Source organism: Lithobates pipiens, unplaced genomic scaffold, assembly GCF_037356315.1.
Source record: "Lithobates pipiens isolate NorthernLeopardFrog02 unplaced genomic scaffold, aLitPip1_a1.2 Scaffold_18, whole genome shotgun sequence".
Classification (NCBI taxonomy): domain Eukaryota; kingdom Metazoa; phylum Chordata; class Amphibia; order Anura; family Ranidae; genus Lithobates; species Lithobates pipiens.
Window position 1 is genome coordinate 483,975,626 of NW_027507758.1, and position 18,448 is coordinate 483,994,073.

At 39.7% G+C, this 18,448-nt stretch overlaps 1 protein-coding gene across 2 annotated transcripts in view; it reads right to left on the bottom strand.

Moving 5' to 3' along the window:
- Positions 1–1,857: 1,857 nt before the first annotated feature.
- The window catches only part of LOC143988700 (uncharacterized), a 191,498-nt gene continuing 174,907 nt past the window's right edge, over positions 1,858–18,448 (bottom strand). For both annotated transcript variants that reach the window (XM_077488460.1, XM_077488461.1), the window contains exons 33-36: positions 15,896–16,075; positions 10,773–10,904; positions 8,663–8,842; positions 1,858–5,262 (exon numbers count right to left, since the gene is read on the bottom strand). In XM_077488460.1, the coding sequence (XP_077344586.1) occupies positions 5,191–5,262; positions 8,663–8,842; positions 10,773–10,904; positions 15,896–16,075 (564 nt within the window). In that variant the 3' untranslated portion in view covers positions 1,858–5,190. The remainder of the gene's footprint in view (positions 5,263–8,662; positions 8,843–10,772; positions 10,905–15,895; positions 16,076–18,448) is intronic.

Genomic DNA, 18,448 nt, shown 5'->3' on the forward strand with positions numbered 1-18,448 from the left:
GTACACACCAAAATTCACAGGAACAGCTCAAAATATCTAATTTTGAAGGTACCTCAATATAACACTTTGTTTTAATATATGACTGCAATAACAACATATGTGTAGAAACAGTGAAACTCTATACAGTGGTGTGAAAAAGTGTTTGCCCCCTTACTCATTTCCTGTTCCTTTGCATGTTTGTCACACTTAAGTGTTTCGGGAACATCAAACCAATTTAAACAATAGTCAAGGACAACACAAGTAAACACAAAATGCAATTTGTAAATGAAGGTGTTTATTATTAAAGGTGAAAAAAAATCCAAACCATCATGGCCCTGTGTGAAAAAGTGATTGCCCCCTAAACCTAATAACTGGTTGGGCCACCCTTAGCAGCAACAACTGCAACCAAGCGTTTGCGATAATGTGCAATGAGGCTTTTACAGCGTCCTGGAGGAATTTTGGCCCACTCATCTTTGCAGAATTGTCCTAATTCAGTTACATTAGAGGGTTTTCGAGCATGAACGGCCTTTTTAAGGTCATACCACAACATCTCAATAGGATTCAGGTCAGGACTTTGGCTAGGCCACTCCAAAGTCTTCATTTTCTTTTTCTTCAGCCATTCGGTGGTGGACTTGCTGGTGTGTTTAGGATCATTGTCCTGCTGCAGAACCCAAGTTCGTTTCAGCTTGAGTACACGAACAGATGGTCGGACATTCATCTTCAGGATATCTTGGTAGACAGCAGAATTCATAGTTCCTTTTATCACGGCAAGTCTTCCAGGTCCTGAAGCAGCAAAACAGCCCCAGACCATCACACTACCACCACCATATTTTACTGTTGGTATAATGTTCTTTTTATGAAATGCAGTGTTCCTTCTATGCCAGATATACTTGGACACACACCTTCCAAAGAGTTCCACTTTTGTCTCATCGGTCCACAGAATTTTGTCCCAAAAGTCTTGGGGATCATCAAGATGTGTTGTGGAGAAATTGAGACGAGCTTTGATGTTCTTTTTGCTCAGCAGTGGTTTTCTCCTTGGAACTCTGCCATGCAGGCCATTTTTGCCCAGTCTTTTCCTGATGGTGGAGGCATGAACGCTGACCTTAACTGAGGCAAGTGAGGCCTGCAGTTCCTTGGACGTTGTTGTGGGGTCTTTTGTGACCTCTTGGATGAGTCGTCGCTGCGCTCTTGGGGTAATTTTGGGCGGCCGGCCACTCCTGGGAAGGTTCACCACTGTTCCATGTCTTCGCCATTTGTGGATAATGGCTCTCACTGTGGTTCGCTGGATTCCCAAAGCTTTGAAAATGGCTTTATAACCCTTTCCAGACTGATAGATCTCAATTACTTTCTTTCTCAATTGTTCCTGAATTTCTTTGGGTCTCGGCATGATGTGTAGCTTTTAAGGATCTTCTGGTGGACCTTACTGTGTCAAGCAGCTCCTATTTAAGTGATGCCTTGATTGTGAACAGGTGTGGCAATAATCAGGCCTGGGTGTGGCTAGAGAAATTGAACTCAGGTGTGGACAACCACAGTTATAGTATGTTTTAACAAGGGGGGCAATCACTTTTTCACACAGGGCCATGATGGTTTGGATTTTTTTTCACCTTTAATAATAAACACCTTCATTTACAAATTGCATTTTGTGTTTACTTGTGTTGTCCTTGACTATTGTTTAAATTGGTTTGATGTTCCGAAACACTTAAGTGTGACAAACATGCAAAGGAACAGGAAATGAGGAGGGGGGCAAACACTTTTTCACACCACTGTATACAGCAAAAGCAGTTACAATTCAATACAAATTCTTTTGTTTTGGTGCACCTTTCCCTTCTCAGCCGCCAGTTACACATCAGATATTTGTTTAGAAGCCACAAGACAGTCTTGTATGAAAAAAGGTGTTTATTAATACCAAAATGCTTGCAGATACAAAAACATGATATAAATGAAATGATATAAAAACAACTCTGTTAATAAAACATTGTCTGACGTGCATAGTGTATGATATAATTACAGGTCAAGCTGCAAAGGTCCCTATTGATTGACCATTTTATGACCGGAAATGAAGAGCTTGTATTTTACAGAACACATTGGGGGAACGAAAAAACATTACTATGCCATTATAAAAGCACACAAAACTGGCGCGAATGGCAGGTCCCATTCCACTCCGCTTATGTAGAGTAGACATGGACATAGCCCACTTTCCTCTATGGGCAGTCCGATGTAAACAAACCGCCTGTCCATTTACATCCATCTGTCACCTGATCCATCTGTTTTTAGCAGATAGGATCGGATCAGATGTTGGTGGGTGTAAATGGACACATGCCCGCAGACATCGGCTGCTTCATAGATGGTCTTATTAGGTCTACCTGAAAAACTGACAGGTGGCCCAGGTCAGTCCGCCTGTGTGAAAGGGGCCTAATTCGCACACTATGTTGAAGAGTATTACTACTCAGGTGACATCATTTTAAGTAATGTTTTTTCTATAATTATCCCTGACATATATTCATCAGCAGGCTTAATAGGATGATGTGTTAGAACAGCCCCCCCTTGCCACTATGTAGTTATTATAATTTTTAAACATTTGAAATGAAAGTGTATGCAAACTCTTAATCTATTTTTCAGTATGTCTGGCACCGTGTCTCAATTTATGCAGTTTTCTTAAACAAATTATTCTTTGTGAATCTGTTGCAAAGTTTCTTACATAAAGATCCTGCCAGTAACAGCATTTCCTGTTGCAGGCTGACAATGCCTAGCCACTGCCTTTCAATAAGAAGCAGCAATGTCAGCACACCCTGTGAGCTCCTTTAATTGGCCATTGGGCTGCATATCTGATAGACTTGATAAGCAGCCTATTGGCCAACTGAAGGATCGCACACATCAGGCTGACACTGCTGCCACTAATTGTGAGGCTGTTACTGTTGTCAGCCTGCAGCAGGAAGTGCTGCTACTGGCAGGATCAGCAGGTAAGCAACTTTGCAACAGATTCCCAAAAAATATATATAATGAGAAAATACCAAGAAACAAGATTGGGAGTTTTGAGGTACCAAAAAATCTAATCAAATTGATAATACTAATTTTATAGTTTTATTTAAACATACATGATTAAAAAATCAATAAAGTTTTAAAACCAGAACATGAATGATTATGCGGTCACAATACAAAAGTTGGTTGTCTCTACATGTTTCGCCATCATGGCTTTTTCTGGAGCTTTTGTAGGACCGCTATACAATGTCGCTAAAAGAATAAACAATAATTTTAATAAATTCAAAGAAAAAAAAAGAAGGAAAAAAGAAAGAAAGAGAAAGAAAAAAAGAAAACAATAGTACAAACAAAGACCCCAAAGGGTCTGTTAAATTTACAATTCATATATTTACATGGTTACAAAAATATATATAGATCGTCTGATGCATGCCCTCTCACCCCAAATGTATATACAATGAGACATGATGCCAAACATATAGAAAGCCAATTTTGGTTGCATTTCACACTTCAAAATATTTTTTGTGTAGTTTTATGTAAATGTGGGCTAAAACTGTTGAACATTTTAATAAGCTGACATGAAATCAATGTATCTAGTGGTTTCAGAAGGTACATATGGCTATTTCAATAAGCACACAAAAACAAAGCACTGAGTACATAGTCCAATAACACAACCAAATCAGAATTCCCTTTCCTAAATGTATATAGTAAATGAATATTTCTGCATGGTTGTGGGGGGATTTTTGTGCAGTGAGTCCCCTTAGACTTGTATGGGGCCGTATTCTAACAATGTAGACACAAAAGAAGGCCCCATGCTAGCCAGCCTGTGATGGCTTAATTTGGTACAGCCTGTGGTGAAAAAGATTTCAGACCAGAGAGAATGAAAATGAGCAGGAGGCCACGATTGTCCTACGAAAGCAATTAAGCAGTTGGATTGGTGGGTTTCAGTGTAGTATATGTCAGAAAAGGTAGAGAACCTGGGTTAGTGTTATTTATAGTGAAGGCACAACTTTAATTAATTATCATGATACCATATCATTAGTCAGTTTGAATGCCAGGACATCTATCGTATACGATATGACAGAATGAAGGCAGGCCTCAAGATAGCCAGGTCCATGACATCTGAGGATTCTGCCTCTCTGAGGACAGAATTGTAGTTATGTATCCCCTAGATACACCCCACTATTTTGGATTTATAGGAACTTATAGGAACTTTGATAATAGGACAGAGGTTATGTTCTCAAATCATATCATTTCTAGATAATTTAATTCCCTTTTGTACCACCTCCTCCTCCCTTTAGGTTTCAAGCTCCATAAGCAGGACCCTCCTATTCCTTCTGTATTGTAATTGTACTGTCCCCCTTTATATTGTAAAGTGATGCGTAAACTGTTGGCGCTATATAAATCCTGTATATTAATAATAATAATAATAATAATAATGAGTATAAAAATTGAATGGTATTGTGGTTGTAATGTATGGTAGATCTAAAAATGTGCTGTGTTTATCATACAAATATATGCAGCAGTTTTTCAGAGTCAAAGGTTCATAGAAACTCCAACAAACTGAAGGGGGGTGGGGGGGGAATCAAAGAAGATAATACTCTGGCTATAAATTATACTTTCTTTCATGTGATGCCTAACCCACCACGCAAGGAAAAACCCACCTTATCTATTTATTACTCCAGTCACAGTAAAAAAATGTTTTATAATAGGATAGAAAATAATTCACATTCATAAAATTGTAGCTGATACAAATACAAGGGTTACAGTCACTAAATGCAATGTTTGAATGAAAGATATACGTACTCTGAAATATATAAAAGCTGCCAGTGATTACTTCCTTCAGAAAATGCTAGCTCCTTGGCTGTTTTTGGCTCCAATACTTTATGAGTCACTGACATAGAACAAGAATGCAGCAAGCAAAGTCACAATGAATTCAGAACTTCTGAAATGCATTTGTTCCAAGTCAGAGATTGAAAAAGCACTGAAGCCACTGGATTGGTGTGAGTGCATAAAAAATTGAATTTTCAAAAGGAACGGTCAACAATGGCAAGTCAATATTTCCCTCAGTACAGGTTTCCTTTAATAGCCATTTTCTTATGTCTATATAAACATAAAAAATACATTTAGATTTCTTGACTTTCCTCTTTATACAAGATTGTCAAAACTCATCTAGCTACAGGTAGTTTCTGTATTCAGCTTCAGTACTTCAGGTATATATTCTTCTCTGCCAGGCTAATGGGCGGAACGTAAGGCTTGTTGTCTACGTTTCAACTCCTGTTCTGCCTGTTCCTGTAGAGTGCTCACCTACCAAATTAAAAGGAAAAACAGTACCTATAAATGATTACTGCAGTATTACGATTTATAATGTCAAAATTACTGTACAGCTGTTTATGTTATTCCTTGCATTTCTCAGAAATATCAAGAATTGGAATTTTAAAGGGCAAATCAACACAACTAGACTGATATGCTGGCCATACTTGTATCTTTTCACCTTTTACTGAAAAATTAGTAAGTGCAATATAACAGTCTACAGCAATCTGTCACTCGTAATTTAAGAATTTCCTAGTTTCAAGCAACCAAACATGTAAAATTGGGTGTAAACAGATCAAAAATGCAATGGTGCTGCAATAAATTTAATATAGTTCCACCATAACATTAATTGGTAGGTCACTCAAAACCTGTAAAAAATGTGCACCATGGTTGATGAATGTTGGTTTTCCCAGTGAAAGATGATGAAAAAAATGTAATGTAATTGGCCAACATAAGAGAACACATATCCGTGTAAAGCGGACACACTAATAAATTCCTTAGAAGAGCATAAAAACATAAATTAACATAAACATCCAGACATAAAACATGTCATGTGGAGATCTTGAATTTACAACTCTTTGGTCAATGGTTCATTGCTTGCTAACATGGGAAATCAGAATTAAATGACAAAAGGAATAGAGAGCACTGGCATAGTCCTGTAAAAATAAACAACTATGATAAATTGAAATTGGGCTTCACAAAACTATCTTCAAGTCTCACCAACAGTTTATATTTCGTATACAATGAAATTTACATGGGCATAGTCTATGATCATGAACTCATGATCATGAAGTCAGGAATTATCATTCAAGGACATGAGGACAAGTTTGGGAAACACTGAAAAACCAGGACCAGAACTGCAAACATGATTACAGTTTCCCCACCCAAATGAATGTTTTTTTACATACGTGGTAACTGTTGCCCATTGCATTATCATAAAGTACTAGAGACCGGTGCCAACTCTCTTACTATCTGAATGGAAATATCTGGTTAAATAAATTATGAGACTGAAAGACCTCATGACCCATACTTTATGGCTTGATTTGGCAGCTTCTCTCACAATTTACCTTACTTTTGCTGACAATGCATTTGGCTGATTAATAAAGCATGTTGAATGTCATTATTTTCTGCCAATTTCACCTCTTTAAAAAAAAAAAATTGACATCTAGACTTGTTTTTGTTTTCCTGTTGAAAAATGCTTTCTTGAACAATCGCTGTTATATTTGCTGCAATGATTCACCAGTCACAATTCAGCACTTTAAACTGGCACACTACATAAATTCCTATGGAAAAACTCACACTTCTCCTTAAACCTTTTGGCTACACTTGCTGTAAATCTACTGCAGCTCTCATGATACCTTAATTTTGGGTTCATGAGGGCACATCTGGGCAAGTGAATGTACCTGAATGTATTCTTTTCTAGAACACTATTCTCTTGTGATTACAAGGGCAGGTTCTTTAATCTATGCTTACCCTGTCTTACATTTCAGGATTCACCAGATTATCACACACTCATAAGATATACCTGTAGAGGGAATTCTGAACAGTTCCAAATACCAGTCAATATTGGCACAAAACCTTCAGGTTTCTGCTAGAAAGCTGAACATGAACATGAAGAGGAACTTCATCTTTCAGCATGACAACAACCCAAAGCATACATCCAAATCAACAAAGCAATGGCTTCTCCAGAAGTAGATTTAAGTTTTGGAATGGCCCAGCCAGAGCCCAGACCTGAATCTGATTGAAAATCTGTGGGGTGATCTGAAGAGGGCTGTGCACAGGAGATGCCCCTCGCAATCTGACATATTTGGAGTGTTTTTGCAAAGAAAAGTGGGAAAATATTGCCAGGTCAAGATGTGCCATGCTGATAGACTCATTCCCAAAAAAGACTGAGTAATAAAATCAAAAGATGCTTCAACAAAGTATTAAGGGTGCCATCGGCGCACTCGCGACCCAGTCCTGAGCTCTATAGTGTGGCCACGGGACCTGCGGACCTGATCGCCGCCGGGGTCCCGCGATCAGGTCACAGAGCTGAAGAAAGGGGAGAGGTAAGTGTAAACAAACCTCTCCCCGTGCTTCCTAGTGAGCTTGTCACTGATCGTCTGTTCCCTGTCATAGGGAACGGCGATCAGTGATGTCACACGCCAAGCCACGCCCCCCTACAGTAAGAAACACAAATTAGGTCACACTTAACCCCTACACTGCCCCCTAGTGTTAACCCCTTCACTGCCAGTGACATTTTTACAGTAATCAATGCATTTTTAATCGCACCGATCGCTATATTAATGCCAATGGTCCCAAAAATGTGTCAAAATTGTCCGATATGTCTGCCATAATGTCGCAGTTACAATGAAAATCGATGATCACCGCCATTACTAGTAAAAAAAAATTATTAATAAAAATGCCATAAAACTATCCCCTATTTTTTTGACGCTATAACTTTTGCGCAAACAAATCAATAAACGCTTATTGCGATTTGTTTTACCAAAAATATGTAGAAGAATACATATCAGCCTGAACTGAGGAAAATCATTTTTTTAAATATTTTTTTGGGGATATTTATTATAGAAAAAAGTAAAAAATCTTGAATTTTTTTCAAAATTGTCATTCTATTTTTGTTTATAGCGCAAAAAATAAAAACCGCAGAGGTGATCAAATACAACCAAATTTGTGAGGGAAAAAAGTACATCAATTTTGTTTGGGAGCCACGTCACAAGACCATGCAATTGTCAGTTAAAGCGACGCAATGCCGAATCGCAAAAAGGGGCCTGGTCCTTTAGCTGCAAAATGGACGGGGCTTAAGTGGTTAAAGTATAACTGAAGGCAAAACTTTTTTTATTTAAGTTTTGGATAGAGTATAGATGGATTAGAACATTTATTAGATTTTTAATGCGCTCTGTACCCCTTTTAGGGAGAATCAACCTCTCTATTTGTCCTGCTTACCATTATCATTGAAAGTAAAAGAAAATACCAAATTTGGGGTTTTCCCTAGAAAAGTAATACAGCGGAAATCTTCCAATGGAAACACTAGTTCTGGTCACCTGGAGGGCTCCAAAGGGATTCCCTTAATTTGCAGGGATTTCCTCTCACCTCCGGTTTTAGCTATGGGACAGGGAGTGAAGGGAAATTTCCCCAATGGGAACCAAATGGAAAAAAAAACAAAAACGGACCGGGGTTATAAACCTCCCTTACATATTTGCCTATAGTTCTACTTTAAGTTATTTTTTATTGAACAACAGAAACTGTTGCCTGAAATATTCTAACCCAGTAGATCCATTGCAGCACATAAGACATCTGCTTGTCATCTACCCGTTAGAATGGAACAAATTTAGTAACAGGGGGTTCCATCTATATGTTTTTTCTTTCTCTGTAGGAAACAACCCCACTGGTTTACCTGTTCCTCCAGGCCTCTGATCCTTTGCCTGTGTGCTCTCTCTCTGTTCTCCAGTGTGATCTCTGCCTGTTGCTGAGCAATGCGAAGCCTCTCGCTCTCAGCGTCCAGCTCCTGCCGATGTCTCACGCTCACTTCCATCAGTCTCTGAGAATGAGCTCGTTCCAGATCTGTCATCTGGGCCTGTTTGTAGACAATGGAATTACTACTATTTTACCGGGACAGAATATATCATAATGTTGGTGAAGAGAATAATCACTATTAAATCTCATGCACACTGAATGTTTTTACAGCTGCTGTTTTTGGCTTCAGGTGTTCTTTTCTACAGCCAGTAAACTCTCCAGCATTTTATCCTATGTGTCCATGCACACGTAAGCTGTTATCAGCGTTTTTTGGCAGGGGTGTTCTCTGGCTGGAAAAAAACACCCAGAACTAATGGGTTTTAAGAGGAGTTTTTTCAGCTGTAAAAACACTCTAACTCCGATAAAAAACATGGCTATTCTGAGCTTACCTGTGCTTTTGAGCCATAAGCTTTTATGGGAGTATAATTTTGCTAAAAAACGCAGAAAAATGCTGAAAAACGCTACTGCAAAAACACTGCAAAACTCATTCTACAGCTAACGCTACTGGCATTTTTATAACATCCAGAATGCATGAGGCCTTAAGCCAGCTATATATTCTGGGATTTGTCTATTAATCTCTCAACAAAGATATTCACTATTCAGGAAGTGTTGGGTGATCTCCCCACTGCTCAAGAGTTAGGTATGAGTGATATGAGCAGAACAGGATGAATATTTTCTTCTCAACACCCCCCCCCTTTTTTTTCTTCCCTTTTTACCTTCTGAGTCTTTGCTATTAGATCTCTAATGCTGTGTATACACGACCGGACTTTTCAAGGGACTAGGACCGACGGACTTTTGGCGGAGTTCTGACGGACTTTCCGAATGAACAGACTTGGCCACACACAATCACACCAAAGTCCGACGGATTTGAACGTGATGACGTACGACCGGACTAGAATAAGGAAGTTTATAGCCAGTAGCCAATAGCTGCCCTTGCGTCGGTTTTTGTCCGTCGGACTAGCATACACACGAGTGGATTTCTCGGTAGAAACTGGGTCCGACGGAGTTCCGGTGGAAAAATGGAAAACATGTTCTATTTCTAAAGTCCGCCAGATTTTTGGCAAGCAAAGGTCCGATGGAGCCCACACAAGATCGAATTGTCCGACGGACTCGTTCCGTCGGACCTTTGCTGTCAAAAAGTCCGGTCGTGTGTACGTGGCATTAGGTCTTCTCACCTATTCCCTCTAAATTTAGAGAAGCTACTGCTACCTCAGGGTCACGACCTGTTTCTGTGTGATGAAGGTATAGGTATAGGTCGTAACCCAAAAAATACAGCGCTATTCTTAAATGTGATTAATGAAACAAAACATACCTAATAAAAAATATGTGAAACTTATACTATATGTACAGCTGCAACTTTAAAAGTGAGATACCCACAAAACAAATACTAGTTTTTTCCAAAAAAAGCTGCCCCTTCTATAAACGTATACAGTTTATACCAGGCATATTATCAAGCCATTGTGGTCAATGAGCTGACTTTAAGCTTGGAAGCACAATATGTAGTTGATCTGTCCTCTAGTGCACAGTAGGCCTGAGATGTGCCTTGTTAATGTATCACTTAAGAGTGTTGAACAAGTCTTGGGGTTACCCCATACTGACAGTGCATTCTATACCGACTGTGAAGTTTCTCATTTTGGAAGAACGCCTTTTCTATGCTCTTTCATGTTTAAAAATATATGGACTATTACCCATTCTGTAAGTATTTTCCATGGTGGGAGATCTACATTCTTTGTCGTAAGTTTTGTATTCTCTTTTGTGAAAATACTCCAATAAAATTATTGAAACAGAAAAGGGTGAATATTAAGACATCTGGTCACGTGCTACAATTGTTCATGTCCCACAGGTACCACCATCTCATTGTTTATGGCATATGAAAGGTATGCAATATCCCCTACCATGTATAATGAAATGCAAATTAAAATAAAACACATGTAGGGTCAATTTTAGTCCGCACCCAACTCTGCTGGTGAATTAAAAATGCAGGACTTTACCTCTAGGTACTGATTCTGTCTTTGGGATTCTGCCAGATCTTTTTTCAGGGAAATCACCAACTGGTTGATTTGCTCCTTCTCTATGCTGAGGCGTTGTACTTCCTCCTCCAAACGCAGCTGCTCGCGTTTTACCTGTATAAGTCACAAAACATTAAATTTAGCTGTAAAATATGTGACAAATGTCACATAAATATTAGGAATCTAGAAAAGGCACATACCGTAGCAATACTAATGCTGCGTACACACGAACAGACTTTTCAACATCAAAAGTCTGACGGAATGATTCCGGCAGACTATTCGATCGTGTGTGGGCTGCAGCGGACTTTTGATTTGCAAAAGTCTGACAGACTTTAGAAATGGAACATGTTTCAAATTTTTCTGCCAGAACTCCGCCGGACCCAGTTCCTACCGAGAAATCCGCTCGTGTGTGTGCTAGTCTGACGGACAAAAACCGATGCGAGGCCAGCTATTGGCTACTGGCTATGAACTTCCTTATTCTAGTCCAGTCGTACGTCATCACATTCGAATCCGTCGGACTTTGGTGTGATTGTGTGTGGCCAAGTCCGTTCATTCGGAAAGTCCGTCAGAACTCTGTCAGAACTCTGTCAGAACTCCGTCGAAAGTCTGTCGGACTTAAGTCCAGTCGTGTGTATGTGGCATTATACATTTTTTATCTTCAGAACTATAACAGAGGAACTAATGTAAAATCTTAACAGAAACTGCTCCATTATCTTAGCTTTGATGTTTATTCATTTCATTAAAAGTAGAACAGTTTCAGGCCTGGAATCTCTTGTTGTGGATCTCGACATGCAAACAGTGGTTCACCCTGAATAAGTGCTTGGTATGGCCTTTTGTTTTAAATTTATTTTTATTTATATTTTAAAACATACATTACATTAACATTTATCCAATAATAAATCTTATATCATATTAACATTTATCCACAATTCCACATTCAATCACTCATTCCTATAAGGAAGAAAAAAAAAACCCCTCCCTCCCCATCTCCTCCCCTTCTCTTACAAATATTGCTTCAGTCTTCCTGAGGTCCAAAACTCCTCCCATTTTTTCCATAAGTTTGATATTTGATTTTTTATATAACCTTCTTCTCTTATCTGTTTTTCCATATAATATATTTCGTTCATTTCACACACCCAATCCGTTACTGTTGGACTATTTGTTTTTTTCCATTTGCATGCTATTACTACCTTTGCTGCTGTAGTCATATAGTGCAGTAGCTCTATCTCCCTTTGTTTTAATATTTTGGTGTAAGGGAGAATAATACAATATTTATATCTGGATTTACCTCTGTTCCTATCACTTTCTGATATATTTCCATTATCTTATTCCAGAATGCTCTTATCTTACAACAGCTATACCATATATGTTCAAGAGTCCCACTTTCTACCTTACATCTCCAACACTTTTCGGAGTTCCCTTTATTTATCGTATTCATTACCACTGGACTCCTATACCATCTTATTACGATCTTATAATTCTTTTCTTGATATTTAGTTGCTATTGACAATTTATGTATTCTCCCAAATATTTCTTCCCATCCTTTCTCCATTAATGTATTCCCTGTTTCTTCCTCCCATTTTTTCACTCCTGTTATTTTCTTAATGTCTCCAGAGGGGAGTAGTAAGTTATATATCTTAGATAATTTTTTAATCGATTTATCTTTATCTATTGCTATTTGTTTGAATTTAGTTGTTTGTCTATTAATTGCTGTCTCAATTGGATCGATAAATGTTCTTAACTGGAAATATTGTAGCCATTTGTTTTTAAATTCCTGTCCCAAGTCCTGGAACATTAGCATTTTCCCATCGACCAAAATTTGTATTACCCGTTCATGCTCCAATATATTCCATTTTAAGTATTTTGTAACTTTTAATGCTGGCTCAAATTCAGGATTAGAAAATAATGGGGTCATAGGTCCTATCATAGAAGATAGGTTTCCTTTTTTTTTAGTATAGTATCCCAAGTTTTTAATGTGGTTTTTACAAAGATAGGTAATTCCTTTTCGTCTTAAATTAGGTTTTATCCATGGTAAATATTTTATTTTTATCCCTACCATATCTTCCTCTAGATTAACCCATTGTTTATTATGCGCATTATGCGCATTATGCACCCAATCTATTATTCTGATCAGTGATGCTGCTTGCAGATATTTAGAGAAATCAGGTAATGCTAATCCTCCATTTTTTTTTTAATCTAATTAATGTTTCTCTACTTATTCTAGGAGTTTTATGGGACCATATAAAGCTTTCCACCACCTTTCTCAGGTCCCTCATAAGTTTTTTTGATGGTATTACAGGTACATTACAGGTACCGTTTGAAAGATATACAACATTATTGGTAGTATTTCCATCTTTACAATATTTATTTTTCCTAACCATAAATATGTTATTTTGTCATATTTTTCAAAAAAAAAAATTATCTTATATACTGCCGTATTATAATTATAGGTATGGCCTTTTGAAGAACATTAATCGATCTGGATGTATGCATTGTACCGGGGCCTTCTAACCTCCCCCCCCCCTTTGGTCTTGGGGGTACACATATTATTGTTATATTATTTACATTTTGCCATTATTTTGTTTTTTTTTAGTTACTCTCACCATGTATACAGCTTTTTCTGCCATAGCAATATTTTCTGGTCCTTTAAGGTCCAGGCTTAATGGACCCTTTCCAATGGACTAAAGGTTGTTGTGTCTTGGTGGATGCCTTGATTTGTTTTGTATGATTTAAAAGATTCTCAATAAAACTTTCTTATGGAAAAAAAAGAACAGTCTGTCCCTATTACTATGGTAGAAGCTCAAACAGTACAGTGAAAAGGGGATGTGAAGGAAAGCGAGGTTTGATCTCAGAATATGATGGATATAAGTATACATATGAAAGAAAAAAGTAGACGATCTTTCAAACAAAAGTGTGTTTGACTAAAAGGCACAAAACATCATAACATAGGGGTTGGAAAAAATTCAGGATTTCTTTTTTTTTAATTAGATCTTTTTTTAATTAATTTTTAAAGTTTGAAATACACAGCCGCATAAGCAGCACGTTACAGACTACGAACTAAGAAGGTAGTCAGACATACAGCTATAAGCAATTTTCGTAAGCATACGGATACCCATAATCGGCAAACATTAGCTTGTTTGGTAGCAAGGTAGAGAACACAACAATAACATAAAATTATAACTATCGATTTACTTATATGTTCCAAGTAAGGAAGGTACACTGTATGAACATGCATCTGTAGCTAATAATCTAAACCTAACCAAACTTGCACAAATAGACCAGAGTACTGATCGATTACATATGGCTTGTGTTACAATGGGACCTCTTTAAAGAAGTAAAATCTAAACTTTAAAAGCATTTAGTGCCTCTAAACTCAAAGGGACAGTAGCTTGTCTGAAATCAGGTGGAACGGGGTGAAACCAGGCACTGCCAGCCAGGGGTTCAATAATCTATCAAAATTTCGGGTACAATTCCTATGCTGGGATATGAGCTTTTCTTGGGAGATAACAATGTTTACTTGTTTTTTCCAATCCACAGTTGTTGGAGGGGTAGAGGGCACCATATCACATGGATAAAATCTGCCGGGCCCCTGGCACATCTAGGGCCTACATCCGTATCCTTTTACACCTCCACCTATACAGTTTAGCAGGGGTATAAAAAACTCCATGAAGAATAAACAGTTGAGTGAGCCTCTGAGTTGGTGACAAGGACACTTGGGGAAATGAAATCAGTGCCTGCTCTCACAGGTCTCTCGTTAAGGGGTCCAAATCTTCCCTCTAGCTCTTTCTATAAGGGATTAGAGTATGTTTTTGTATCTTAGTCATTAACATCTCATATAAATGAGAAATAAGCCCTTTTCTGGAGCATTAGTTAATAGTCCAATAATTTGAAATTCAGGATTTTAAGACAAATGTTTAAATGAAGTTTGTCAAAAAATTCTATCTGTAGATCTAGATTTTTTCTGTTCTTTGTTTGCATGCCTATTGTTCCATCTTTGGCTCCTGGAAGCATCATAAAACAAATGTTTTACTGATAAAAAAAATTACTGTTAGGAAAGAGACAAAAGATCTGGGTGTCCATATAGGCAGATTGGGAGTGAGTGGGGCAAGGTTTAACTTTTGACTTTGCTCAAAGTCAAACATTATATTATACGTGAGTGCCTTTTAAAGCATATTGGTATCAGAAGTAAAGAAACACATTTAGAAAGCTCTTGTTATATTCTAATAGGATATATATAAATAATTTCACTCTTTTACTTTAAGTACAGGGACACTTTGAGTGTGAAAACATTTGGTAACAAGGAGTTCTATAAATTCATGTTTAAAATGTCAGCTCTTCTTCCAGCTTGTACGCCAAAGTGGATATTTCTGGCTGTGGTTCTGTTGACAGTACTAATTTATTAATTGGATTTTTTTTCATTTTTCCTGTGTTTATATAAATGTACATAGAAAATGAATATCCACTCCTAAAAACTTAAAATATACTGTCACAATCACACACAATGCAGTGTGATTCAATATTGTGGGAAGAAATTCATGCCACCTGTGTTAAAAAAGATATATATATGTTTAATTTTTTAGAACCATAATTACCTAGGTGGATGTCCCCCGCCACCTCTAGCACTGAGAACTGAGCGATCTTACACCGCTGATCGCTAGGCTCTCACAGCTCCTTGAGCAGACAGCTGCTGTCAGTCAACGGCTCACTGCTCTGCCCCCCCCCCCCCCGCACTCATTGGCGTGCTGGGCTGTGGAGGGGGGAAAGAGGCCGGCTCAGCCTCTTAGCAGCTCGCTGAGAGGCTGAACCGAGTGCCAATTCAGGGTTCTGGGCAGATCCTGACTCTATGGTCATGATGACACCCGAACCTGGACCGACTCTGTGATGTCAGCAGAGAGCGGACTTCAGCCCGCTCTCTGCTAAAAACAAGTCACAGGAGTGCAAAACGAACTGCACTCCTGTGATCGATCCATAACGAGCTTTGGTTGTACTTTTCCTTCAAACACCAGGTTACTGTTATACACATTGCTAGAGTTTATGATATATTTTACAGTTTTGTGTTATCGGCAGGTAAGACATGCTAAAAAATGTTCTGTTTATACACTGACCTTTTCCAATGCATTTCTCAGATTATTGTTGCCTTTCTCCAAAATTACTGCAGAGTGCTGTATATCCTGTTTGTCAATTGCAGACTGTGTCTTGTCACCTTGCAGAATCTTTACCCTATCCTGCAGCTCAAGAATCATGACTCCCTGCTCCTTCTCCCTCTGCTGTTGCTTCAAGAGTGCCTTTAGGGGACAGAACACTTCTACTTCAATACACATTATACACCTGGGAATGCAGTGTTAAAAAAAGTGCACGCGGCTGTATCTAGTGATCATGCTGGCACAGATACCCGTTTCCATGGACCCCATTACTTTTTATACCAACCACATTACAATATTATTGCAAAAGCTAAAATTACAATGATAAGAGGCAGAATGATGTTTACATCTATTTAATTTGAAAGGATAAGTGCTCTTTAATGTCTTTAGGTATCCGCTTTACGCATGTAGGGTGCTAGAAGGAATAGTTTAGATTTTTGTATGTACATTTCCAGGCTTGGCTAGCAGCCAAGCCTGGGCGTGTTTTTGTGATCTGGGTTGGGAGTGACCTAGAGCAGTGCTGGGTGACTCACAGGGGCAGGCCTACTTAAATACCCAGGGTCAGCCCAGCTGGGGAGGAGTTGTATCGGGTGGAAGAAGGAGATGGAGTGTTAGGCTGTGGGTGCCTTTGAGGGAGCTCCACAGTCTGGGGGGGGTGACCTTGGGTCTGGGATGGGGTGTGGATGGGACCCTCTTACAATCCACAGAGGTGTCCTGGCCAGGAGGCACAGGAGGAGCAAGAGAGGACAGTGGAAGAACACTGCTGGGCAAGTCTCCACGCGTTCCACAGAGGCAGCCAGGAGGGATGGTGAGTGAGCCCACCATCAGGGGGACTGGGAGGCATGCCTGAGAGGACCGAGACGCAGCAGTCTGGGATGGGTCTGGAGGATGTTGCTGTCACAGGCAGTGGAGCGAGGCAGCCAGGAGGGCTGGCGTTGCCTGAAGAGGTGGTACTTGGAGCAGTAGCCACAGGGACAGCTAGCACTGGAACTTTCTAGATTTTGCTACAACATAGGGGCCCGCTGTCTCTGCCTGTAAAGGGCCTTTTGCTTTGGGCCTGGCTGAGCCAATGTCAGGCCTACAGTGCTAGCTACTCTGGAGAGTGCAAGAGAGGAACAATGTGCAGGAAGAGTGATTCTCAGAAAGGTGCAGGAGGAGAAGAGGAGAGTGTATATACTGGAATGTATATAGTAGTCCCAACATTGACTGTTCATTACCCGGGCATCTCATAAGTTCCCATTCCCATCCAAGTTTAATCTCCCTCAATAAAAATAAAAAACAAGTGCAAGGACTGCTTTCATGTCTCTGAGCAAGTGAGAAGTGTGTGCCTGGCTGAGCAGGGTGACAGATGAACCACAACATTCAGCAGCTCCTACGGGGGTACCGCTACATTTGAGGGCTCATCCGGATGCCTGTTCACAGGTAACCCACCAGCTGTTGTCCCTAGCAACCGAAGTTGAACGATTTGGGGAACTGCACTTTGTTCCACCCAAGGATTACAAATATGTCTAGTGATCTCCTAATGCTGGACATCCTGATCTTTTGCTCCAAACTCCTGCTTTAAACATTAAAATGTGCCTGGAAGTGTCTACTGTTGCCTGGGGTGATCTGGGTCAGTCTGTGGGTGGGATTGTGCTAGAAATGTTCCTCTCAGTGAAGCATGGGCTACAAACTTTATTGTTGCTACCGGCAACCACCAAAAAAGTCAGCAGTCATCTGCTCTTAGCTGCTCAGGCACAGTCGGTGCTGAGTGACATGCCTGGACAAGTTCTGCTCATTTCAGCATGCTTGCAAACTTCAGTTCGTCTAACAAGGGGTTACAGCAGCACGCCAGAGGAGGGGCCTGCCTATCAGTATCACAAATGCCAGCCTGTCTAGAAGCGAGGGGGCGGTGCCACGCATTAGAGGAGACCCAGTGTTCCCTGCTAGCATGCATCACAAAGGCAGAGGAGTAAGATGGCAGAGGGAGGTCATGTGCTTCCAGCGCTGACCTGGTTGCCTGATCTGCAGGAGCGGACATTGTGAAAGGGAAAGAAATAGAAACTGGCTGACATTCGGTCCGTGTGTATGGCAGCTGGGCTGGCTTCTGTCGAAGGGACGTGACCGAAAAAGGTCTGCCAACCGGCTCCCGCTCAGCGCTCTAAGCCAATGGCTGAAAGCGTTGACCAGAGTGTTACGGCGAGGGGGGCCATCCCCCTGTCAGAACACAATAGCTCAGCAAGGGAGATCGCTGTAGTAATATTGGATTGTGCTAACATTGGATCGACCTGAGCTGTCAGTTTTTCATTCTTTGTTTAACTAAAATGAAACTAGTGGTGTGCACCAGACTTAAGACAGGAAGAAATGGTGGGATGAATTAAATGGAGTGTAATAACACCTGAGGGATCTGAATTGTGGTATGTCATACAAAAAGTTTTGGTAAGATCTGAAAATATAGCCATGAAGCAAGCTGTAAGTCAAACATGGGCAGGGAAGGGAACATGTTCGTCCCATGAAGACTGAAGAGAAAACCTGCAC